The sequence below is a fragment of the Gavialis gangeticus genome, unplaced genomic scaffold (assembly GCF_001723915.1).
Source record: "Gavialis gangeticus isolate Ggan-Ray unplaced genomic scaffold, GavGan_comp1, whole genome shotgun sequence".
Lineage (NCBI taxonomy): Eukaryota > Metazoa > Chordata > Crocodylia > Gavialidae > Gavialis > Gavialis gangeticus.
The window spans coordinates 15,042,654-15,069,269 of record NW_017729028.1 but is presented as its reverse complement, the minus strand read 5'-3'; the positions used below and the strand labels follow the sequence as shown (position 1 = coordinate 15,069,269).

General features: G+C 39.8%; 1 protein-coding gene and 1 non-coding gene across 2 annotated transcripts in view; one reads left to right on the top strand and one right to left on the bottom strand.

Moving 5' to 3' along the window:
- Positions 1-26,616, top strand: part of NBAS (neuroblastoma amplified sequence) — a 457,208-nt gene that overhangs the window by 91,430 nt on the left and 339,162 nt on the right. The window contains exons 20-21 of the mRNA XM_019520763.1: positions 1,270-1,374; positions 1,769-1,905. Of these exons, the coding sequence (XP_019376308.1) occupies positions 1,270-1,374; positions 1,769-1,905 (242 nt within the window). The remainder of the gene's footprint in view (positions 1-1,269; positions 1,375-1,768; positions 1,906-26,616) is intronic.
- TRNAR-CCU lies at positions 24,119-24,191 on the bottom strand. The gene has a single exon. It is a non-coding gene; the product is annotated as a tRNA-Arg (tRNA).

Below are 26,616 nucleotides of genomic sequence, written 5' to 3'. Positions count from 1 at the left end.
TTTTTTTTTTTTTTTTTTTTTTAAATATAAACATTTGACAGGCATGAAACAGAGTTAAAATATTTGAAGACAACTTGAAAAAAAGCACATTTCCCCTTCACCAGAGTGCAGTTGCTAAAGTCAGTAGATGCTTAGTTATGTCTGCAGATATGCCATGCATCTCTCAGAACATTTTTTCATGAAATACTGTCAGAACTGCCTGAAGCTCTGTATACTTGCATGTTACCAATGCTCTCAGCCATGCCTAGCCCAAAGCCTGGTGGTTGGGGCATTTTTGTAAAATGTGAACAGACCTTGCTCAGGTTGAAATACAAGACTGGATCAAGTAAGTAACTTCCATAGAGAAATCATCCATTTTGAAGTATATCATTACACGCTAAATGTTTCTTGACATTTCTGATGGGAGTGTGATCTTCAAAATATGAACTGCAAGGACTAAGACTGAATTGAGTTGCAGTTCATTTGTAACTAATCTTGGAGGGTGCTTAGTTCAGAAACAGTTGTAAATTCTTTTCTTGTAAAAGAAAATATTTTTATTACCCCTATTCAGTGACTATAACCTAGAAGGCATTCAGCAAAAACCTCCCTGAGATTTTGTTTGCATTTTAGTCTTTTGACATTTGCAAGGTTGCAGTGTTGAATTCTGAAAAATATTTCATTATGCTAGGATATCATAGGGCTCAACTATGAATTGTTTATTAGCTCTGTTTTAGGGGCAGGAATCTTATAGCTACCACTTGAGCAACCCAAACTGCTTATCACTTTTCATATAAAACTCTCCCTTGGTTCCCTGCTTCTTTGAATGAATGAATGAATGAATGAATGAATGAATGAGTGTGCTGTTCTAGACCGAGATGAACGGACACTCGAGTGTAGTTGCACTTCTGAGAATATTTGCAACAGAGACAAGGCCTCATCTGCTTCCTATTCACTTGCACAGCAGTACTGCATTCCTTATCATGTTGCTACCCGGGTTCAGAGTAGCTGGAGCATAATCTAGCCAGTCCCCACACTCCCACCGTTAGCAAGTTATGCTGACTTTTCTGTATCAAATCTCTTTATTTCCAAAATTTACTTTAGTGGGGACTTTATGAATAATAAACATCATTTTTTTTTTTCCAGTTGGGAGGGATGAATTGGGGGTGGAATTAACAACAATTAATAGTTTTGGCTAATATAGGTGTTCAGTTGCCTGAAAATGCAACAATTTCAATATTACATTTATCCTTTTTTCAGATTACTTGTAATTAAAACTTCCTTTCTTTAAAGGAAATTCTGCGAGGACCTCATGCAGCTGAGCAGAGATATGATGCTGAATTCTTCAAGAAGTTCCGCAACCAGAATATTGTGCTCTCTGCAAGAACTTATGCTCGGGTATTGATAATTACTTTATTCAGAATTTTAAATTGTTCCATTTTTGTTACAATAATTATTCCCAGTACCGTATAGAGCAATGCACAAGATTTATGAGATTTTTTTTTTCCTGTTAAAATATATGAGAAATTTTTAAATAGAAATAATATACGGTATTGATTAGTTCTGGTTATCTTTGTTTCATTGCGAAATGCAATGATTTTTTTTTTTGCTCTACTCTGTCAAGCTTTCAGATGATTGAAAACATTTAAATTTACCTACACACACCTTCTTTAAAAATGCATAGTGAAATCAGAACTTCACTATTTTCTGAACATTTGTACTTATTAAGCAACATCAGTCTTAAGCTGTGTTTCATAATATAAAACAGAATATTTGATGATTTGCTGTTTAGGAAAGCAATGTGAGAGCCCTGGAGATTTTGTTCACATACCATGGATCAGATTTGCTTCAACATCGGCTGGCAATTCTCTCTAATTTTCCAGAGACGACCTCACCGCATGTGTATTCCTTTTTGCTGCCTGAAGCTTGGTAAGAATACATCCACTGCATGTCAGTTTCTGTACTATGTATTCTTTTGAGAAAACAAGATTTGATGCTAAAATTTAGTTCCTGTTTTTGAGTTTTTGCTTTGTAGTTAAATTTACACGTTGTAAATAATTAAGACTCTTTGACTTTCTCCTTTATAGAAGTTTTTTTTAGTACATATGATAAATCTTCTGGGGAGAAGAGCATTTAAATTTACTTAATTCCTTTTCACCTAAATAGACAATAGTAGTAGCAAACTTTTTTTTCTCTCCATTCTTACTTTAAGACCTGTTTGATGCCAAAGAGTTTATCTAATGCTGTTCCATAGTGGTGCATACTGGGTAGCGTTGGTGGGTGAAAACTTTGATGCCACAGCTACATTGCCATAGTGATGCTCTCCCTCAGTATAGTGTGTTACTACAGCAACGCAGAGGCTAAAAAAAGCCATGCACCACACAGTGTGGACTGTTACCGCACCATCATTTAGTACTTCGTTTTTAGTACTTCCAAAAGGAAGTACTAAATGATGGTGTAGTAACAACAGTGCTGTACAGGCACATGTAGATGAGCCTACTGAGTTTGTCTCTGTAATATGTAATACTGAAATCCTTGGAAGCAGAAATGCCAATTCTTTTATTTTAGAGAAATAATTCAATTTCATGTTTTAATTGCTTACATATGGCCGCCAGACTTAGAGTCTATTGAGAATCCTGGCAGATCCCCTGAGAAGATAAGATAGAGCATGAAGAAAAGGCTCATTCAGATCTCAAATATAACGTAGTAATTTAAAATAAGGTTTTAATTCCTTCATCTTCTATACTCAACCAAGAAATATTTTGATGCCTGCCCATTTCTGTCAATAGCCATTTAGGCAGTAAGGTATTGCTTTTTTACATCCAGTAAATACATCTTTACTGATCCTGAAGTTACTGCCATATTCTGTGAAAATGGAGTGGAAAGTGGGAGGGAATTTATAACGCCTTGTTTCTCAGGCAGAGCTTTTAAGACTATTGATTTCTGTGTATAAAAGCTTATGCATAGGTAGTTTCAGCTTCTTAACTACAGAGAAAAGAATGGAAAATCCAGTTCTTCCATTATTACAATAACAAGTTATCTAATCACAAACAGGGTATAACTTTCAAATAAATCTGAGACTCCTTGAGTCCTACTAGTAGAAGCACTGTTTCTGTCTTACTAAGAGCTTATTGGCTTTCTGTGTCCATTTGGAAATTGCTATGACAGATACAAAACTTGTTTAGGGAGTATGTTGTCTTTGATATAACAGAACTAAACTCACCATTTTTCTGCTGGTGCTCTTCTCTGCTGACAGCAAGATTTAAGATCTTTCCTACTGCAGATTTGTAACACTGAAAGCTGTCTAATGAGAGTTTTTAAACTGCAACCTCACTTACCAGGACAAGGGTAAAAAGCCTTCATTTGGAAGAAATTCAGTGCTACTGAATCTGAGCTCCTGTTCCTCTAACTTTTGGCTGCTTACAGACGTTAAAAAAAAAACAAATGATGCTTTACATTAAACTTTGGTGCACTCCTGCGCCGAGCACATGCCCAGAAGAGGCATCGCATTAGTTTGACCTGGCTTGCCCAATGTCTGTATAGATCGTGTGCTTTAGTGGGGCTTTTTTGGCACTTTTATCTAATAGCTGATTCAATCAGCTGTTAGATAAAAGCACCAAAGAACCCCACTAAAGCACCCAATCTATCCAGGTGCTGCGGAGCCAAGTTGAACTAAAGTGCTGCTGCTTCTGGTAAAGTGTGGTGGTTTGGTTGTTTGGGATTTTTTTTTTTATTTTTTAACAACTGTAGGCAGCCATAGTTGTCTCTGTTAAATATCTCTCTCTGTGGTTTTATTTTCTGCAAAGTAAGGCATTTTTATGTCTTCTTGGAAAGGGCTCTGCATTCTGGAAAATTCAAAACAGGCTTTAAATCAGTTAAACCCCCAATATCTTGTATGCCTCAGCTAAGCTATAATTGAAGCGGGGGAAAGGATTCTTTTGGACAGCAGCATAATACAAATACACCTAAAGAAACAAAACATTTTTATAATGCTATCTATCTAGCTAGCTTCTGAACTCACTGCTATCTCGTATCTCCATTTTAAAGAGGAGGAAACAGAGTGACTGACATTTTTCCAAGGGGAATTAGACCCTTGTCCTCCATGAGTTAGGCTACTACCCAGAGCACTGGCTTATCCTTCTTTTCTGACAGCATATTAACAAATGCAGAATCCTCAGTTTGTTGAAAAAAGTAGTCATTTGGATTAGAGATTGATTATAGTTTTTGACCTTTAAAAATTCAGTGTGTGTTAAATTTTAGTAATATATAGGAGATTAAAAAAATATGGGAAATAGGAATATAAAGACAGCAGACTTTCAGATACAGACGTCTGTTTTTATAGTATACTTAATACCTGTTTGAGATGAAATAATCCCTTCTTTAAAAGTCAGGTTTGCAAATGCAGCATCCCCAGGAATACAGAACAAATGTTGCATTATAGTAGGAAGTTGTATAACTACTTATACCTAACATGTAAGCTTTTTTAGAAATACTTCAGTAATTTTTGGATAAAAAATAGATTAAAATCATCTTGATGGTTTCATCTTGCCTCTAAACTCAATTTTCATAATTCTTGTGAAATACCAAGACTAATGCAGAAATGCATGTGGAAGCAAGCACTTAGTTTTTTGAAATCTTCCATTTTTGTAGTCCTACTATAATTAATTCTACCAGAAAGTAATTTAATTCTAGCATTTTCCTTGGGATGACATCATTTTGTATGTGATAAATGTTGAAACTAAGTAAAATGAGCCACTGGGTACATTTAAATTTGTATGAGAGCTTGGTTTTGATGCTTAAAATAATTTGTCCTGAAGTATGTTGACTCTTTGCTGTGAAAAGTATAGTAAGAGTGAGTCATCTTACAGATTTTCACAGGAGATCCTTGCACGAATATCATTACTATGTCTGCTGAAGAGTTTTTTTTTTTTTCTCCAAATTGTTTCGTATTAGCATATTGATTATAAAATGTAGCTTGGAAGCAATAGTTTAGAGCTCATAAATCAGAATCACAGAAATTTTCTTTAGTACTTGTAGGGACGACTTTAAAATTTTATTTCAGAAGGATGATTTTCAAAATGTCCAACAGATCCTTTGGCAGACAAGGTTCTTTGGGTGAATCTGATATCTTTTATTAGACCGACTTAAATAGTTGGAAAAACCATTTTTTAGCAAGCTTTAGGGTTTAAAAACCCTTTGTATGTCCTTAGACCAGCACAGCTAAAATCTACACCCCTGCAACAGATCTTTTGTATTTTTTCAGCATTGCAGGTTACATTTTATTTCAAAGAATTTTTTTTTCAGATGGTTTATTTCCTGCTGTTTTTCAAGCTGTTTTGGTTTGGTTTTGTTTTAACCTTTTCTCATTGACAATATTTTTATTAGTGCCCAAAGAAAAGAGGTGCTTCCTGAGCAGAAATTGGCCAAGTACTTCCCTGACATTTACCAAGTGTCCCCTTGCTTGGTCAGTCAGTTAATATTCAGGCGCGTGCGTCTCTGTGTGCGCGCAAACGCAAAAATATTATTTTTCAACTATTAATATGGCTACCAGGACCACAAAAAGAGAGAAATGAATGATATGTCTAATGTAGGCAGTCAAGTACTTTTTACTGCTTTTGTAATTAGATTGCGATGACCTGAGGAGGAGCGAGAGAAAGGAAATTTAGTTTTCTCTAAGAAGCCAGTTTCTTTTATTTTGTATGTCAAGTTCTTTTTTTTTCCCCAGTGTACTGTTGATTCCCATATTTTAAAATGGTGTTATTTTCTTTTATAAAAAGGTTGGTATACCTGTCTTCTAATCTTAAGATTAAGTATAAAATATAAAAAATTCTGAAGCTATAGGTTCTCAAATTTCCACTTTTCTATCCTTGAAAAGATGACTGTATGGGGTCTTGGCCAATTGATTCCATCTGTTTCTGGGATGGATTCATAGATTAAACCTAGCACTGAAGGATGCCAGGAAAGGTGATATACAGGTGCATTTTCCTGCTGTAAAGATTCCCTCCTGGCTCATTCCCGCAAATGAGAAAATGAGCAGAGCTGCTTGGCTTGCAGACAACTGTCTTTATTTGGACAGCTACAAAATGGAAATAGGATAGAAGCTTCTTGGTATAATTTTGTATACATGCAGTATCATTTTTACGTACATATTTGAGCTACCATATGTGCTAAAAACCAGAAGAGTCCCTGTTTAAAAACTTAGTTGTTCTTATGTTATTTCCATAATACATTCTTCAAAAATGAAGGGTTTTTGATTTTTTTTTTTTTTTAAATGTGGAAGACTAACTTCTTAGCTCTTAACCTGTTGTATAAAGTTGCCATTGCCTATTAAATTTAAAGGAATTTTCTTTTAAAGTATGTTTTAGCCTATTTAAACTTGTGAAATTTTCTCACTATTTCTTAACTCCAGCAAGTCCTTTAGAAGCAAGTTTATAAGACCTTTTGTTTCTAGCATAACTGCTTTTTTGGTGAAGTATTGCACTGTGTAGAGTAGCTAGTGTATTGCAGGTACATTGTAGTGATTCTGAAAACAAGATTAGAGCATACATCCAGCTTTGTCATTCTCAGGAGAAGCGTAATGAGATTTCATTTTTTCCTTATAAAAATGAAAAACTGATTAGATGGTCTAATCTAAATGTAATTCATGAATATGTTTAAGTCCTACATTGCTTTAAGTCGGTGAGTATTGAATGTAATAGCATTTGGCTTCATACTGTTGAAATAAGTTTGTTCTTTTATAACAGTCTGACAATATTTGAAAGATTTTTCACTGACTCCAGGGTCTGTTATAATGTGGTTGATAACTACTGTGGTCCTGTGGCTGGAGGAGGGAAGTGAAGTGTAAAGGTCTTGCGTGTCTGCTTACTAGGTCTGATTTTTTTGGTACAAATACTTGAGACTTAATCTATAAAGTATTGAGGTCCAGTAGGAGCCTCAGATGACCAATCTCTAATATTGGTAATACTTCCATACCTCAAAATCCTCAATCCTTTTATACACAGTAAAAGCTTTGTTATCCAGCATGATTGGGGTAGGTGGTGCCAGTTACCAAAAAATTCTGGTGATCTGTGAATTATATGGAAGACAGTGCCATGTAGTGCAAATACTTGATGTTCGTGTGCATGCCAGATAGCTTCGGCAAAGATTCCGGTTGCTAAAGTGAGGATTTGTGTTGGGGATATTGGAAATTCCTGTTAATAAAGTATTCCGGTTAGTCAAATGCCTCTTAACACAGCTTTTACTGTATATACAGATAATCTTCTGTGATGATCTTGGGTGTTCCCTTTCTGTGTTGTTACAACACCTGGAGGTTGCAAAGGATAAAGGTGTCATTGTGTTTAATGTGTTGCACCCTGTAGATTTCAGGGGCTCTTGTTTGTTTTTATGGTGATTAGAACAGTGGGGGACAGGGTCTAAACGATATCACAGTAAAACAATTACATGTGGTGCTAACTTCAGCAACTACTCTGAAGATTTTATAGTCTAAGTTTTAGGCAAAATAAATAGGCATAACAAATAAGTGAAAGAGGGGAGAGTGAGCAGGAGATGCCTTTTATTAGATCAACTAAATAGTAGCCAGAATTTTTCTTTTGCTACTGTTTAGGTGGTATTATAAAAGGTATTGACTGTGACCCAAGAGCTTTGTATATCTCTTTCTTAGACCAACATGGCTTGTATCCAGGAGATACCTTTTTGTTTTTGTCTTCTGTCTGTGGTTGAGTATATTTTGCAAGCCATGTATCTATGTGGCACTAGTCTGAGTGGTGACTATTTTTGCTTTTAGTAAGAGTAGTTTTTGCTGTCTCTACTGTGGCAAAAGATGTCATGATAGTCCAGAATACCAGGGGAACTATTGCTTTATTATTCTAGAGAAGGGTTATAATAATTAGGCCAAGGATGGTGAAGTACTTCTGGGCCGTAGACGGAAGTATCAGGAGCAAAGCTTCTTCAAAGTCCACATAGAGGAGGAAGGTAAGCCAGAATGCTAAAATGGAACAAGATAAGTTACTCCCCAATTGGAAATGATAATAACGATAAATGTAAGTTCTTGGAATTTAGAAATACTGAAATATTAACATTTTATCGTACTTACAGCGTCCAGTGTTTGCTTCCTCTCATTGGAACTTCTATTGTGATACAAGTTTTCAGATTAAAACCTGTACTAGATATTTGATTACTAGATAATTGGAAATGGCTGAGACATAGTATTAATCTAGGGCCACTGATGCATGTTACACTTAAGATGTGATTAACTGGTTGTGAATCTCCGGTGTCTTTTCCCACAAGCATCACGTGCATGGGTTCTTCTCGCCACGGCTCTTCAGGATGAGCAACTTGATTATTGGGATGACTTTAGGTCAGTTCCCCAGGGGCCTTTCCTGCCATGTCTTTGATTATGATCGGGAGGACAATGTTTGGTCTCACCTCCCTGGGTACCTTCCCTTGGTCGTGCCCGCTGTTCCTCCTTTGTGGGGCTCCGCCTCCCCTACACCCTGCCTAACGCCAACCACACTGCTGTCACTTGTGTTGTCGAGGTTAATGTTCTGAATCTTCATGGCACTTGGTCTTTCGGGATCTTATGGCCGCAGGCTAGTGATGACTTTTCTATGCTGAGCATCTCTTATGGCCCCCACCTTTCTCTCTGCCTATGTGGCGTCCGGCTTTGACACCATTAAGTCCCCTGGGTTTGGTACCTGTCTGCTAGCAGTCATGCCCAGATCCCGCTGCTGCTGGGTCCTGCCAGGCTCCAGTCAACACTGCTGCCACCTTCAGTCCACGTCGTCCCTGTAATTAGATCCTTGGGCCCTCTCTGGACCTGCGTTCTCATGGTGACCCCTTCCTGGGGTACCCACCAGGTCCCCTTGGTGGGACAGCTCACAAGTTCTGGCCCCTCCGGGCCAGCTGGGGACTCCACTTCTGGTCCTCCTGGCCTGTTTTCCGTTGGGTCTTTTATCCCGGCCCCGGGTGTCTGGCCGACCAGTCAGCCCTGGCATGCTCTTATAAGCATGCCCATGCAGACGCAGGAGCCATTCCCGGCTCCTTGCTGCTCGGCCATTTTTTTTCCTTTTGATTTTCTGCCACGGTGGCGCTGCGTGCCGCTTTTGCTGTGTTTGGCTTTCGGCGCGGCATCCTGCTGCCTCCTCTGGTAAGTCTTTTCCACACTGGTTAATCACATTGTCCCAGGGAGAGACAAGCGGAGGCCCTGGAGCACCCTCCCGTGGCAGGACCTGAGGCAGGACTGACCCACCTAGAGAAGAAAGAGAAAAGCCCTGAAGGCAGGGCATACTTACCTTTTTTAGGAAAAACAGAGCCGGATGAGCTACGCCAAGATGAACCACCCACATAGTTCATTAGCCGCTTTTATTGCTGGCTGGAAATGGTGCCGGCCGATAGCATCGTCATCTAAAATCACTGCCCAGTTGATTTAAAAGGTGGCAGTGGGGAAATGGAGTGAGCAGGGACCAGAAGGTGAGGCTGCTCTCTGGGCTGCACACAGGCTGTGTCGACAGCTCAGGAAGGAGACGGACAGGGACCCGATGGAGGGATCCAGGATTTATTGAAGGGGGCATTATGCTTGCCCGGCAGTGCAGCTGAGCCAAGGAGGACGGTGTCGAGGAACCTTGGAGCCGCAGATGCCAGACCTGTGAGTGGGTCAGGCTGAGGCCTCGCACCCCAACTGTTCCTTTTTCTTTCTTCTTAAATTGTTTTGAGTTTTTGCAGGGCCCTGAAGCAGGGAAAGGGGCCGAGGGCAGCCTCCACAGGCCAGGAAGAGCCAGAGCAGCACAGCAGGTAGCATTATATGGAAGGAAGATCCGGTGCTTTGGCCAGGACAGTCTGACGTCCTATGGTAGTCTCGCACAGAAAGAGGCCGGGTGACAAGTGAGGAGAAAAGGAGCCAGGCGAAGACATCAGAAGGGCGATCTGGCGATCCAACATCTGGCTGTCCTGAGGGTTGGCGCATGACCAGGGTGTAGGGGAGGTGGAGCCCCAAGAACGTCCACTAGGGGTAGCGCCTGGTCTGCTTGGAGCGATGAGAAGGAGCCTCAACATTGAAGGAAAAGACCAAGTCGTTGCAGGAAGTATCAGGGCCTCCTTCAGGGTGAACATGACCCAACGTCAAGGGCGCCAGAACACACCCTGTGGCCATCACTTGGTGCATGCTCCAAAGCAGCAAGAGAGGGTCTCCGTGAGGCCAAATGGGTGCACAGATCTTAGATAGTGACCTGGCCACACATTCATTAAATTGATGGCGTGATAAAACCAGGAATAAGTTATTACAAAAATATATTTAAAAACTTTATCTCTGGTTCCTGTCATGCCTTTAATTGAACATGTGGCCAGTGCTTCCAGCCTCCAGAGTACACTTCCACATAGCCTGGAGGCTGGGAGCATTGGTTAGTTGATCGGGGGTCCTAGATGGGAGATCACCATGAGCTCCCCCAGCTGAGATCCCCATCAGTGTTCAGAGGTCCCAGCTGTGGAGGGTCACCATGTACTCTGGTGGCTGGGAGCTTTCATCAGCACCACAGCAGCGAGAATCACTGGTGCATGGGGAGACCAGGATCATGATCCCAGGTTCCTTCTGCACCCACAGTATGGTGTGATGGGATCTGATGCTTGATCTCACAGTCATACCTTCTGCTATGCAAGAGGCGCAGTTGTTGGGATTGTGGATCAAACCCCGTCGTACCTTCACGTTTGTCAGTGGCCTAGATAATAGCAGCTATCTAGATACCATTTTTTTTTTTTTTGTTTCAAGACAGCTAGAGAAGGGGATGGAACAAGGTTTAGGTTGGCAGACAGAGGGATGATAGGGTTTGTTTTTTTGTCTAATCTCTGTTTTAATGGCTACAATTACTGTTGTTACTTGATTGTTAAAACTATTGCCATTGGGATTTAAGAGGTAATCTTGGTGGAAAATAATGCCCTTGTCTGTGTTATAAATACTTAACCAACATCATTTTTTTTTTTCTTCGTAATTCCTTTTCCTTTTTACTGCGTTTAACTACGATATTGAAACATTACAGCTCACACTGTAAGCTCACAGAAGTCAGGAAATTCAAATGTATGGCTCCCCCAACAGCCATAACTCTGCTATATTGCATATTATACTGGTAGTAAAAATCTACACTTTTTAAGATAACAACTTTTATGTATATTTCTCTGTTCTCAACCTCAGCTTTTTCAAATACTACTTTTGGGCCAAAACTTACCCTGCTTGGTCACAACTGAAAGGTAAATTTTTATTGCAAAGTTTGAATGAAATCCATTTACCTGAAAGTGAATTGGTGACGAGAATGGAAATACCTTTTTAAAGACTCAAACAGCTAACCTTAAAAATGTGATATTCCCATGTGGCAAGTCATTATTGGGTAGGCAAATGGTAAGCTTAAATCAGAAAATAAGCAATCACATTTGCCTTTTTATAATGAAATCGTTCTCCTGGACCTGCTTTTTAGTTTTTGCCTGCAGCACTGGAGTTATAATATTCCTCTTGCAGCTTCATCTCTTCATTTATAGACACACACTGAAATTAAGTGTTTTTAAAAAGTGTAGAGTTCAGAGAAAAAAATCCTTTAAGTCTTGTAGTATCAGAGGTTAGATTTTTATCCTCTTTTTTTTCTGCACATTCTCTTTCTCTTTGTTTGATTACCTCCCCTAATAAGTTTCTTCTGTATGCCAAACTCATTCATTAAAACCAGAGTTCATTGTCTGTGGTAACTAAAGTTGGTAGAAACTTGGCAAAGTTTTTATTTGAATTCAGTTTGTACTTGTTGGGAAAGAAAATGAAATGTAACCCTTCTGCCAGGCACTACTCAGCAGCACCAACGGCCAGGTTCAAATTTTGGGGTACCTAATAAGTTTTTGCTGTGGCTCGACCCCCACTGAGAAATCTGGGATTGAATTTGGTTGGGTTGTCCCACATAAACTAAACGCCCTCTTCACAAGAAATGCAAACAGAAAGGGCAGATTTATTACAGAAAACCAAGGTATGGAAAACAAAGGGAAACACCAAATGTAATTTGAAAACACTATCAACTGCAAGGTATAGTTTATAGGTTGCGCCCTTTCTGGGGAGACTTTACCTGTGCCCAGGCAGTCCAGGACTTGGGGGCTTACCCAAAGGGTTAGTTTTGGGGGCTGGCACCCCTGTACCTGCCACGCGGCAACAGGCTGGACAGGAGGGCCCACACTGGCGAGTCCTATGAGCTGCCCCTTGGTTTTGCTGTGGCTTGGGGAACTGCTAGTGACCGTAGGTCCTTCCGTGATGCAAGGGGCCCCTAATTGCTCCCTGGGAAGGTGTAGGGCACCAATTTCCTCTTCCCCATGGTAGCTGAGAGAGGGTGTTTGTATCTTTTAGTCAGCATACTGCACCCCCAGAACAGTCTCAATCACACAGCACTGCTGGGGCAGAAAAGCTACAAAACAAACTCAGAGGGCCAGGTTTATTTGCACCACAGCCAGAAACACAGTGGGTCTCACCCACACAATTTGGCTGAGACACAGAAACTGCAAATGCAAAAAAAAGGACCAGGCTCTAATTCTGACAGTTTGCTCCAGGGATTAATACCCCCGTGGTATTATCCCACTCAAAACCCAGGAAAGAAAAGGGGGAAAAAAAGGAGAGAAGAGGAGTTGCAGACACAGAGACTCTCTCCATTTACTTGAGGGTTCCCCCTTCATGTTGGCTCCTCTGGCTGGGGGGCCTCTCTAGGGTTCTCCTCCTAGCCCTAGCCCCAGCCCCAACCCCCTTCCTGTGTTGGAGCTGAGGTTGGGAGGAGACTTGGTATGACATCACCCCAGGCCTACTCCGCTTCCATGCGCCTCTCTTAACCATTGAATTTAAAAGAAGACTGCCCGATCTAGCCAGTCAGGCTAGGGGCCTGGTCTCCCCTGCTGCATGGGACTGAAGCCAATTTCTTGTTTTCAGTACACAGCAGGGTGGGTCCTAAACAAAGGGACTTTCCTGCCTGCCTTGTTCAGACAGCATGCTTCTTTTCAGATTAACAAACAGACAAGATACAGCCAAGCAGACACCGTATTAAACACGGTCATATTTAAACTAAATATGCACTCTGCAGTACGAAACAATATTTTGCAATACATATAAGACACCCAGCAACTTGAAAAGCAGAATACACTTTGCAGTACAAAATTGCTTGTACATTTTTGTGTGTTACAGAAATAAAGTTACCTAACTTAAAATTAGGCATATAAAAGGCTATAGTGTGCTATACGCTTAAATGCAATTAAAAGTATATATTTAACATGTTGAAATGATATTAAATTTGCAGATCTGAACATAGCCACAAAATAATAATATTAGAAGTAATAATAATAATAATGATGATAATAAACTTAACCTTAGAGGAAGGCAAACATGCCATCATCTCAAAGGAGTCAGACCCCTTTAAGAGAGAGTGGGCCCTTTCTGCTTATCTTGTTGATTGTTTGATAAAAGTCAAGGGACGATGCATAGTTTATGCATAATATTAGACAGCAGTTCGAGTAGGAGACCTGTATACCAGAGGGGATAAGCTGAGAGACAGGAGAGTGGCAGAAATGAGGTATGCCTGTTGAGATTTCAGCTCAGGCAGAGAGCTGGAGATCTGGGAGAAGAGCTTTGCGGGGGAGAGAGCACTAGCTAAATTTTCTGGGAGTGGTGAAGAGCTTCAGGAAATGAGAATTACGCGCTAAGCCAGGAGAGCAGCAGCAGGAGTTTGACGAGAGAAGAAAGTTTCGAAGAGACCATTCTGTAGTTGATTGGTTGAAACAATTCTGTACGAGTAACAGGAATTGAAGCACACAAAAGGCTCAGAAGATTAAGCTGAGCATGTAATTTACTTTATACATAACAATCTACCAAATTCTCAATTTCACGGATTTCTTGGATTCTGTGAAATCCGGCATTGCCTGTGAAATCCAGGCAATGCCCACAAAATCCATGGAAAAATAAAAATGGAAAAGAAAATGCGGGCTCACCAGAGGGAGCCAGCAGACCTCGGCGCGCTGCAGCAGCCTGGTGTGGCTGGAAGATGGAAAGGGGAGGGCTGCTTACTTGAAGGGCTGTGGGCATCCCCACCTCTCACTACTGATTGGCTATGAGGCCTGCCTGTCATGTAGCCCCATCCCACTCTACCAGTTGGTGGTAAGGGGCTGGGTCCCACTCTGTGGTTGGATTGGTGGCAGGCTGTATTTACTTTATATTTTTCCAACTTTTCAATGGATTGAAATCACCAATTTTTATACTTCATTAACATAATATATACAAGAGCATACAATTTGAATGGAGAACCCCTGAAATCATAGGTGTATCTAGAGGGGACTGCATTATGTTTGCTTTTAATGTTTTAACATTAAAATTGTTTAACGCATTTGCCAAGTGGTAATGGTGGCTGTAAAATGAATATCTTGGCGTTATTTTCGCTTTTACATTACTTGTTTTCTGGAATGTTAACTCTAGTAATTACATTATGATCCTTCCTTGGTGTATGGCACACTTCTTCTTGAAGCCTTCAAAATACACTTCAGGTATTTCCTCCACCCTTATAAAGGCAGTCTTCTAATTATGAATTCATGGCATAATTAGTGCCTTGGTTGTTTGCATTTTTGTCAACTGTTTAGGGTAGAGTAAAAAACCTTCTGCACCTGTAAACTGCCATGTGCTATAATTGTTTAGTGCAGACTTTGAAAATAATTAATCTTACAGGTCTTGGGAAAGAAGCTCAAGTCTCTTTCTGTCTCTGTCTCTCATCATGCAGCTCTGTGATTAAAATAGTTTGCTTGTATCCTTTTGGAATCTTTTTGCCTCCTAATTTGAATTTACTTGCTTATATAAAGCAAGGTTTATACAGTTTATAGTCAAAATAAGCTGATGTTTAGACTCATCTATATAGTCTTCCAATTTGTCTCTTACTTGGATAAAAATACCTGATTTTTAACTTTTTTTTTCCATTTAGAATTTTTTTTTGAAGTTTTAAAGACTTCAGTACCAAAATTCTATAATTGAAAAAAACACCTTTCCTTTGTAAATGCCACATCTGAATAGGTGCAAAGCTTTCTCTGAAAGCATAGTCATCTTCAAAGGCCTTATTGCTGGAGTATGCACAGCAGGGATTTGGAAACTGCAGTTACACTGGCAGCTGCAAGAAGCTGAGGCATTATTGTTTTTTATCTCTTATTTTTTGTTTGGGTCAGTCATCTCAAAGTGTGTATGTGCATGCATGTGTTGGCCCAGGTACCAGCTGTGCTTCGATACAGTAAGATGTTTAAACGGATTGCTTCATTTCTTTTTGGATATATTTGAAAAATGGTTAATGCAGAATACGTCTTATCCTATTTAAATGACCTATCTCTTTTTTTCTTCTCTGGTAAACTTTTTTTGTAAGAGAAAAAGTTTTATTCAATTAATTGAAGTTCTGGAATATGTAGCTACAGTTGCACAAACTGCATTTCCTACATTTTTTTTTTTTTTAAAAGAAGGACCAAATTGCCAGTTTTGACTACTGTAAAGCTTAAACAGACTGTTTTCCAGAATCGAAAGGGGAAGAAAAGTCCCCAAACAAAAAATCTCCTATAAGCCATGTCTACAAATAACGCCATAGTACTGCAAATCTAAAAGACCCTTTCTGTATTAAATGTCTGTCCTGTCCTTTAGATAAGGAAGACATCCTGCATATTGAATCCATCTTGGAGATTAATCTTGAGGAATGCTGAGCACCTGCAGCTGGCAATGAAGTCCTATCTCTCTGAACTTTAATTACTTTTTATAGCAAGTTACAGATGCCTAGAATTTGGTCTTGAAAACTAGTTAGGAGTAGTTTTGTTGCATAAAATGTGTAGTAAACATCATAGAAAGAATGCATGACAAAATTATAGAGCCTGGGAATGATGTTTTATCTAGTCAATTTATAACTTCTTAGTAGTTAAACAAATGTGATGTGATGAAGCAATGAGAAAATAAAGATGTAATATTGTGTTTGAGATTTCATACCTTTCAGACAAATTAAAATGTAAAACAGATACACGTTAAAAATATGGCTTGTAACAAAACAAATGAAATAGGAATATTTAGAGTATTGAGTTTTCTATTACATTCTCATTATGTTATACAAGCTGGGAAAATTTCCAAATTAAGTGGAAGTGAAATGGGAGTTAGAAGTCCTTCTTATCTTGTTCCCTTTTGAATGCTTTTTCAGTGGTAAACTCTCATGGACTGCAGGCTTTGTGGGGACTGTGCCATGTTTGTGCCTTCAGTATAGGGGTTTACTCATTTCTGTCACATGGACACCTTGCCTTCTGATCTGTATGCATTATATTTGTTATTCAGAATCTTTCCAAGACTGCATAGAATATTTCCCAAATGCAGAACTCTTCAGGAATAAAAAAAGACCTTTTACTCAATAAAATGTTAAAATGAAGGCAGATTTTACTTTGAAAAGCAAATATGTAAAATGACATTGTAACGTTTCATAGATAGATATGCCTATGAAATGTGCACATTTCACAAGGAAAAAGGGTTTTTTTTTAATGTCATGTCTACAAACACAACACAAGATACATAAGTCATAGAAAGGCACATGTATTATATGCAGTGCCTAGAGAGGGAGGAAAAAAAAGTAGAGTATAAAGTCCCTGAGGGCAAGAAGAAATAATTAAACTCTGCCCTTTAAACTTAATACCTTTGCCTTTTTGAAGACATGTCCCTGAGAGAAATAATCCCATAACTTTGAATTTCTGCAGCCAGTAAGGTATGGAAGCTATAGTGAAATAGGCAGTCTTTTGTCAAATCGAATAAAAAAACCTTCTTTGAAAGAGTGAAACTCTTTAAAGAAAAAGATCAAGAGTTGCGTACCTTGCTAGTTAGTCGGCTTAGTGGATTCTGGTTGAATTTGGAATGGGTTAAAAAAAAGTTAGTGGGGGTGGGGGGAAAGATAGCCAGTTCTAGAGGGGGAATAAACTTGTCTCTCTTTATTGTTGTTATATTGCCAAGAAGGCTACATGCAGTTTTGTAAATAACTTTTAATGTCTGGTGGAATAATAAGTGACCAGTGTTTATATAAAATACTCATTTTGTAAGTATAATGTAGGGCCTGCATGTGGAGGTATAAAGTGGCTAATGTGGAAGCCAGCTACATGTGCAGAGCGTCTATCACACAACAAAAAGCTCCAACCAGCTATAAAGTTAGGCCTCAAAAATCTGTATTAACCTGGTATCTTGTTGCTATTGAGCTTTAATTTGCATGTGTAGTAGGGTCTCCTCTGTGTTTCTTCCAACCATAACAGGTGCATGATGCCCAACATAAACTGCCCTAGGGATTGAGGCAGTCATGACCCCTAGGGCTCAGGAGTATGTGAAACCCCTTGGGATCACAGCTGCTATGTTTCCTGGGATGCCAGTGTGCGGGAAACCTCTGGTGAGGCTTCTGCAGCTATCCCTCCTGCCCCAGGGGTTTCGCACACCCTTTGTGCTGGGAGATCACCATGGGGGTGATCCTCTGGCCCTGAGGGTTTTCCACACCCAGGTGCATGGAGCTCTGTTGTTGGGTGCCCCTCAAATGGGTGTGTGGGTGCTCCAGCTGTGGGAGTTTACTTCTTGCTGTGCTCTCCCTGCACCAGCAATAAGGCATGATGGGATCTAATCCGTGATCCGACAGTCCCACCTCCTGCTATGCGCATACATGGCATGGCAGGAGATTTGATTGTGAATTGCACATTAGATCCTATTGCACCTTTATCTGCACATTTAGAGGGGGCCTAAGATTGATATAAAGACTTTGGGTTGCTTATGATCTAGGACAGCATATAGCTGTTCTAATCGGAGTGCTGGTGTCCGGTTGCCCAAGGAAGAAAGGTAATGGTGGCTGAAGAAGCATACTGGTGTAGCTGTGTGTGTGTGATGTTTTCCTGTTCCTTACTGAGCCGTATGGCTCTGTTAATTTGCTGGCAGGAGGTGGAAGACTATGTTGAGTCTTCAGGGTTTGTGTAAAGTATTTCCCTGTAATTCATTTACAGCTGTTTTAAAAACAACTTGGAGAATTGGTTTTGAAAGTATTGTACTCTTTGCAAAACATATTGCAGTTTATTAAAAAAATGAAGCCTTTGTGCATCTTTCAGAAGTGTGCTGGGATTCATAACCGTGAAATCTTTGAGTGTTCTAAATTAAAAACTATGCGCCGTACCTTCCCTGTCATGCCAACAGCTAACTGTTTTTTATTCACATGGCATTTGTGTATGGTTCCCTTGATGCCTAGCGAGATTCTGGAGTACATCATCAATCAGTTTGTAAATGCCTAGAGGATAAGTAACAACGAACATGGATTTGTCAAGAATACATCGTGCCTAATCAACTTCGTTTCCTTGTATGGCAAGGTAATAGGCCTTGTGAGGGGAACTGGATGTGTTTATAGCTCAACTTTTAATAAGGCTTTTTCATGAGGAGGTGTTGATCCTTCTTGTAAATAAGCTTATGATATATGGTGTTGATTGGTGTGTCAAACATATGACCTGTGGAGCTGTGATCTGGCCTATGGGACTCTGGGCAGTGGGGTGATTTAGGGGTGGGGTATGGAGTCCTGTTGAGCACTTATTTGGTGGTGGCAGAGTGAGCAATGCCTGCAGTTACCCCTGTAGCTTCCTGAGCAGACCCAGCAGCTCAGACGATTGCAGCAGTTAATGCCATCGTCATTTGCCTTTCTGCCAAAGGTGGGGCCAGGTCCAGCCCATGAAGATCCCTGCTGTCTGGATCTGGTGCAGGGGACCAAATGAGTGTGGTGCCCTTTGTCTTGATGAAACTAGATATGGATGTGTAACTGGTGGGAGAATCATACTTAAAGAGTGGCATTAAATCCTTGGTGATTAAACTGGAAGAAAGTATTAAGTGTAGTTGCTTAGGAGTCTTTCTTGGGTCCCGTACTGTTCAGCACTTTCATTAATAACTTGAAAGATAGAATTTTATGCGTGCTTTAAAACTTTTTTTTTGGACAGCATGAAGCTGGATGCAGTAGCAGACATGGGTAGGAGTAGGAAAAATGGCCAAAAATTAAATGAGCGTTCAGTATTACAGTTTTGTCTTTCCTATGCTTATGGCATCGCATCACCTTCTGCTGTTGTTGTTTGGGGTCTAGTACACTAGGTGACTTCTGCAAATGCCTGCCAGATTGGGTCCTGCAGGCAATTTAATGTAGGAACCTTGGGTAAAATCCCATTACACTCTGCTGCCATTTTTGGCACTTGCACATAATTAGCTATCCTAATCCTTGTGGAGTGTGGATGTGCCAATAGTACATGCTGAGCAAGCAGAAATCATGAAATTCCACCAAGCAGAAACACTTCCCCGGCTTCCCAGCTTTCTGTTGAAGTTACCCCATTGGGCAGCCAAAAGAGGGAGAGGTGATGGAGGATGCAGTGTCTCAGCTTCAAGAGAAGGCCTGTAAAGCTGACTGGATTTTCAAGTTTTGAAATGTCGGGTGGGCAGTCTATTGTTCTTCATCATGTGAGTTGTCCATCATTTATTGTAAGCTGCCTTGAGCCTTTCTGGATAGGGTGGGATATAAATCTAAATAATGATATATGAATGTATATAGTCTAATCCCACACCCATCAAAGTCAGTATTGCACTTTTTTTTGGTTAATACACCCTTCATTAGTCAGACTATATAACATTTGAAAATACTAGTTAAGCAAGAGTGCACAGAATATTAACTTTTACAGTTGTCCCTTGATTGTTGTAGCAGTACCAGTTAACATCAATGAATCTTGGTGATGCCGCATTTGGGATTCTTTGTAAAGCTCTAGTATTGTTAACGGGGAAAAAAAATATTGTGAGCTCTTCAGAATTAGGAAAGAATAACAGGAACTACTGGCTGTCTCAGAACTTATGCGTTTTATCGGTAGCATTTAATGTGCAAAGAGGTGAAAGTAGGAGAACTGAAGAGGCTTCTAAATGAAAGATTTTGCTTTCTCTTTTCCATTATAGAAATAGTTTTTTTGAGAATTTGACTTCTACACTAACTTTTAAGCACACATGCACAAAAGGCATGAGGCTAGAATGTCGTAATTACATAATGATATTCAGCCTAGATATTTCTATAGAGTCCAGGTCTTCTATTTTTTCAGTGGCATGATTTTCAAAAGCCCTTTGAAACAGTAAAGTCACCTATATCTTTACTTTCAGTGGGAGCTGGGGTACTAAACTACCTCAAAAAATTAGAAATTCCCCCTTTATAATGACGTATTTCCCTGGTATATGTTCTTTAAAAATTACAAAACAATAGTTACAAAATAATTGAAAAAGAAAGGGTAGTAGTTGTTTTTTCACACGCATGCTTTAAATAGTATTTTTTTTTAATTAATCAATGCCTGCCTGTCTTCTGGATAATGGAGAAAAATCTGGGAAAGGAGAAAGATTTGACTACTCGTAATGACCCCAGCTTGAAGTTTTCATTAGCCAGCATAATAATAAAACAAAATCTTAGCATATGGTATTAGAGATTTTCGGTCCAAAAAGTTGATGTGAAAAAGAGCTTTTCTTGTAACTCATTCTTTTTCTCTAGCTTCTGTCTGCTTTTAATCAGGCTGATAAATTGACATTTAAGTTATATTATGCCGCCCAACAATTGAGCTGTCATTTCTGCATCATACACTAAACTTATTCAGAGACAAAGTTCCTTTCTCTTCTTTACAAAATATTAAAACTAAAAATGTGAAGGAAAGTGGTTATTCACAAAGAGGAGAGAACCTGAACAAAATGAGTTTCCCTCCATGATTACCTGGACTCTTCTTGTTATCATTGAAATTAGAGGTCGTAGGGGAGTGTTGGGCTAGCTATTCTGCAAAGACTCAATAACTGCCCATTTCTTTTTAATTTCCTACTTATCAGATTGTGTTGCTTTTGAATGATAAATTATTTTTTTAAAAGTGGCAAATTCCTAAGTAAAAAGGAAATTAATGAAGAAAATTCCTGTATATGATTTGACAAATATTCAATATTTAACAGATGTGCTTTATTTTAACCCTGGCTACCTTCCCCCTTTGCCTTTTGATATGCTCTTTAGTCAGCACTTTACAACTTCGTATTTAATTTAGACAGTATAATTATCTTCTTTCTTGAAGGACCATCAGTAGGAGTTCCTTGCTATTTGAAGCAACAAGACTTAAAGGAGAAATTGAAATACACTCACTTTGTAAAGGAAGTAATCGGAAATGGTTTGAAAGGATAGAGAAAGTAAAAGGAAACCATTTAATAAATGGTTTCAAGTTTCAGCAAGGGAAGCTTAGGTTAGATATTAGGAAAAACTTTCTCACTAGGAGGATAGTAAAGCACTGGTTATCCAGCGTGGTTGTGCAATTTTTATCCTCAGAGTTTTTGAAGATGCAGCTAGACAAAGCTGTGGCAGGGATGATGTAATTGGGGATGGTCCTGCTTTGAGCAGGGCATTGGACTAGATGACCTCCTGAGGTCCCTTCCAACCCTAATTTTCTGTGATTCTATGAAATGTCTGTAACTTTCAGTTCAAGAAGCTATGTTTTTTTTATGGAAGGAAAGATACCTGAAAGACGATGAAATGAGACTTTTGAAAGGGAGTGTAGCGTTACTGTAGTTTATGGTTTCAGGTTGGTTGCATGACTCCTTGTCACTTTTTCCAAAGACTGAAGGAGATAACTAAAGGATATTAGAAGTACTGTACTTAGGAAAAAGAAATGAAATATTGATGTAGATTTAATCAGAATGGAATTCTGGTTAAGTTGTTTTGCAAGTTTGGACCTAGTAATAGTAAAACAGTATTTAATCAAATGTTCAGGAAAGGATATTCCTTAAGTTAAGTTGTGCTTCCAATACATCATTCAGTCTCATTGCATGGCACATATATTTGATGGCATAGGTTAATTAAAATCAATCTGTTAAAGCTTATATTTGACACTGCTGATTTTTCAATTTATTCCTCTGCCAAAGTGTTTAACCCTCATCCGTTCTCATGAAACCGTAATTGTTGTTGTTCTCAGAGGGTAACTTGTTACTCCACCCACATGAACAAAATGGAACCAGTGACAACAGTATAAATGTACCAAAAACTATTTATTAAACATACAGATTGTTTGAAAGAGTATTTATGATGCTTTGAACCCTAAATATTATATTGAACTAGAACTATGAACAAAATTTAAACTTTTTTTGGAGTTTCAAAATGTGAATGAACAATTTGTTAAGCCTGCAGTTCATACTGTTTTTAAACTAACAATTACTTCCAAAAACATTTCCTAACAGTTTTAACTAAATATTGCATTCCTCATAAAGTAGCAGTGATATACTTGTGGTGCACACAAGCAAATCACTTACAATCTGCACATCGTTTCTAGGTTTTGCAGTCATCTGCCCTTGGGCAAAAAGCACAATATCCACTCATGCTTGCAGAAGGATTCTACTGGGGTGCGTTGTGGCAATTCGTAATTTAGGGCAGTCATATCAGACTTGATGGACTTAGACAGAATACATGTATCCATCATTCTTTGTTTTATTTATCCATCGATCAACTGTTCTCCAAACTTCTGCAAAAAAAAAAAAAAAAAGCACAGTCTTCTTAAATATGATCTTCCCTTCCAGTTTGCGTTGTGGCCTAGCCAAATGATGAGGCTGGCAATGGCAGCCGTATCCAGCATATTGAAAAATACTGTCATTGTCCACCTGTTGATTTTCCATCTGCAGGTGGTCATACGGACTAAATTATCGAGGTTATCCACCCCACCCTTGTTTTTATTGTAGTCATGGATGACGTCTGGCTTTCTTTGCTCTCTACCCACTGACAGTTCATGGTGCATGCTTGACAGCAACAGCTCAACTTTGCACTTCTTTGGAACATAGGAAACTGGGGTGAGTTCCCCATCAAAAGCAAAAATGAATGAAAAAGTTTCTCGTCTTCTATTTGTTTGCATTTCGTTTGGGGTATTGGCCTTGTTTTTCCGAATCATACCCACATAGGTCAAGTCCTGTTGTAGCAGTCTTTCTGCCAGGTTAGTACTTGTGAAGAAATTGTCACTCACAATATTCCTTTCCGCCTTCTACCAGCAATGAACCAGTTTTTCAATGACCTGGTTACCAAGATTACCTTGACGTGGAGCTTCTGGTTGCTTGCCCAGGTAGATGTCTCCAGACACGGGTAATGATGTTGCTGCATCACAGCACCACCAAATTTTCAAGCCATATTTGGCAGGTTTGCTGGGCATATACTGTCTGAAGGGACAGTGACTCCTGAATGCAGGGAGCTGCTGATCAACCGTCAGGTGTATTCCTGGAATATACCATTTACTGAGCTGCTCCACAAATTGTGTCCAAGTATCTTTGAAGGCAGCAAGTTTGTCCACAGCTCTCCTTTCCTCACGTGTCAGTTTGTTGTCAAATCTCAGGTAGTTGGTGATTTTCATAGATTGATGGAGTCATAGATGCTAGGGTCGGAAGGGACCACAACAGCTCATTGAGTCCCACCCCCTGCCTAGGCAGGAACAAGTGCTGGAGTCAGATGACCCCAGCCAGATGCCTGTCCAGCCTTCTCTTAAAGACCCCCAGGGTAGGGGAGAGTACCACCTCCCTTGGGAGCCCATTCCAAATTTTGGCCATTCTTACCATAAAGAAGTTCTTCCTGATATCTAGCTTAAATCTGCTCTCTGTCAATTTGTGACCATTGTTCCTTGTTACCCCAGTGGGTGCCCTGATGAACAGAGCATTTCCAATCCTTTGCTGTGTTCCCATAATGAATTTGTAGGCAGCTGCAAGATCACCTCTTAGCCTTCTCTTGCAGAGGCTGAAGAGGTCCAGGTCCCTCAGGCTTGTCCTGTAAGCCCCGAACCATATGTGTAGCCTTCCTCTGGACCCTCTCAACCTCCTTCTTGAAGTATGGTGCCCAAAACTGGATGTAGTACTATTTCTATTTGTTGTGCATCTACTGACCTAAACAGCTTGTACCCATCCATGCTTGGAGCAATCCCACCAAATCTCTGTTATTCCATTCACATCATAGTGCTATGACTTACCAATCTTCTTGCTCATTAACCAGGCTTAGTGCAATTGTATAGAAGCTGATTGTACCGATTTCCTCAAGAAGCATGAGAGCACCTCCCCTGAAAGAAAGATACTGAATGCACATTTCACCCCAGGTGGGACTTGAACCCACAATCCCTGGTTTAGGAGACCAGTGCCTTATCTATTAGGCCACTGGGGCTTGCGTTAAGCTGATTTTGGTGGAATCATTTTAAATCCATGTTGGCATGAAAGCGAGGATGCCCAGTGTGTTGCTCCCACAGTTCCTCCAGTCCTTCGTCTCACTCGGCAGTAGGAGGCCAATGTAGGCTTTCATCTCTCTTGTGTCCAGCTTTTTCCATTCCTTTCTGTTTTCAGGATGGCTGTCATTCCACTCCCTGAATTTTCTTTCTGCCTCTGTTTGTTTCTCTTATGATAACAGTCAGGAAATCTTGGGAGAAAAACAGGTGGAACATTTCTACCACTGTGTCTTCATTACTTTCTCTTGTCAGCCCAGCACTTTCATGGACTATGTCCTTTGCTGTTCTCTGATGATGTATTAGCTCTGGACTTTTTCCCCACGCTCTGTCATTCCTTCTTCTAAAGGTGTTGTCACCTGCACTGTTTTCTGGGGGTGGTGGCAGTGGTTCTGCTTCATGTCCTGCTGTAGCTCTCCTCGGTCTTCCACAGTGGCCCTGGGTTGGTCCTCTTCCCTTTCTCACTGCAAGTGTTGGCATCATGTCTTCTTGTGGCACCAACTCCTCCTCATCTGAGCTGGATGAAGCTTTCGTAGACTCATGGTCTTCTCGCTGTGAGCAATCTCCCATGTCTGGAACAAAATCAGCATCCTCACTGCTTTGGGGTAAGATTTCATCAGTGGATGTATTGCTGTCATCCCTGGTTACCTGTGCAAGACAGGCTTCAGCACTGAATATGCACTGCTTTCTTATCCTGGACTACAGAAAAAAAAGAAAAAAAAATGATTACTGTTGAATGCATAGAAAAATTGAAAACAAGCCTGTCCACCTATGCTGTCACAAGCAATTCCACCCTGCCCTATGGCAGCACAAGTAGCACTCTCTCCTCCTGAGCACAGAAGCCAGAGACCAGCATCCACCCTTTTCAGGCAAGACAAATGTGGGTGGATGCTGTTTAGAAACCACACATGCAGGGGCTTATTGAGAGCAGGTAAAAGGGGTATGGAGGGGGTGTCCAGCTGTTTTACTGTTGGAAGGGACTCTATAGCGTACACTGTATTGCAGTATGATGTTGTTCTATTTCTTCTCTGCTGTCTCTTTGCTCATTGTCCTCACTTACAGCAACGGCAGGGCAAACTAGGTTGTATGTTATGATAGGGGCAAGTGAGGCAGAGTTTTGCCATGAGAAAAGAGAGCAGAAGTGGATTTGGGTGTGACAAAGGGTTGTTTGTTTGTTTGTTTGTTTATTTTGCCAAAGAGCAGGGCGTTTTGATGACCTTGCAGCCTGCAAACAAAGTGGTTAGCAGAAGGGATTACCAAATCTTCTGCAAAAGCAGAGTGGAGGATGGCCATCCATTGGTTACCATGGATACCTGAAATGGACCTGAAAGAGGTGTGAATGAATACTGCCCTTTGAGGTGCATCCACCCAAACAGGCCATACAGAAATTGCATTGGCATAGCATGTTACCCTAGGCAGTTTTTCATCCACGGAGAGCAAACCATTCATATAAGCTGGCTGTTCTTTGGGGATATTGTGCACTGTGGTGCCAGTGACAATGTCCTAAAAAGAATTTTTTTTAGAATTAATTAACTTTAAGATATTGCACAAAATATGTGTCTGGGGTAGGAAATTACCCCATGGGAATGTATGAAAGTTCATTTAAGTAGCATTTTATCCCTTAATTCATTAAAAAAATGCTTTGAGTTATTCTGTTTCCAGAATGTTTCAGTTCTTTACCACACTGAGTTCTCTCAGCACAGATGATTCTGATCTTAAATTGTCATGTCATTAGGACCGATCCCCTGCTGGCTATTGATTGTCATCTTTTAATATTTTTAACTTAAAGCTTTTATTGAAAATACTTGAAGGCAAAGAAAATTTATCAAAGGAAACCAAGTTTGAATTTTCCACCACATTTGAATTACGAAGGCCCTGATTTTCTAATGAGTGCATCTGTTTTCCTTTTGTCCTCATGATCCAAAAAAAAATTGATACACCTAAGCAAACTTCCTACAAGGTTTAGTGGGGCTCTGAGACTATACATGAAAATTGATTTTGCATAAGGAAATTGCTTGAGAAAGTTGTGAACAGCTGAAAATGACAGTCTTAGAATGCACATTGTTTTTCAAATGTAGCTTTTAGTACAATCTATCATGCTAAAATGTGTGAGGGACAGTCCAAGAAGAACAGCAATAATAAGAAAAAAGGGACGCCAATGATGGTAAATATAATTAGCAGTATAATCCATGTGAAGTACTGAAGTTTTTTTCTTTTATCTCTCTCTTTTTTTTTTTTTTTTTTTTTTTTTTAAACGTTGGCTGCAGGAGAGTAGTGTTTTGTGATGTAGTTGGCAACCATGTGCTTCCACACAATTAAAAATAGCTACAGGTCACAGTGACCTCAAAAAAGACTCTCATTCTGTGATTC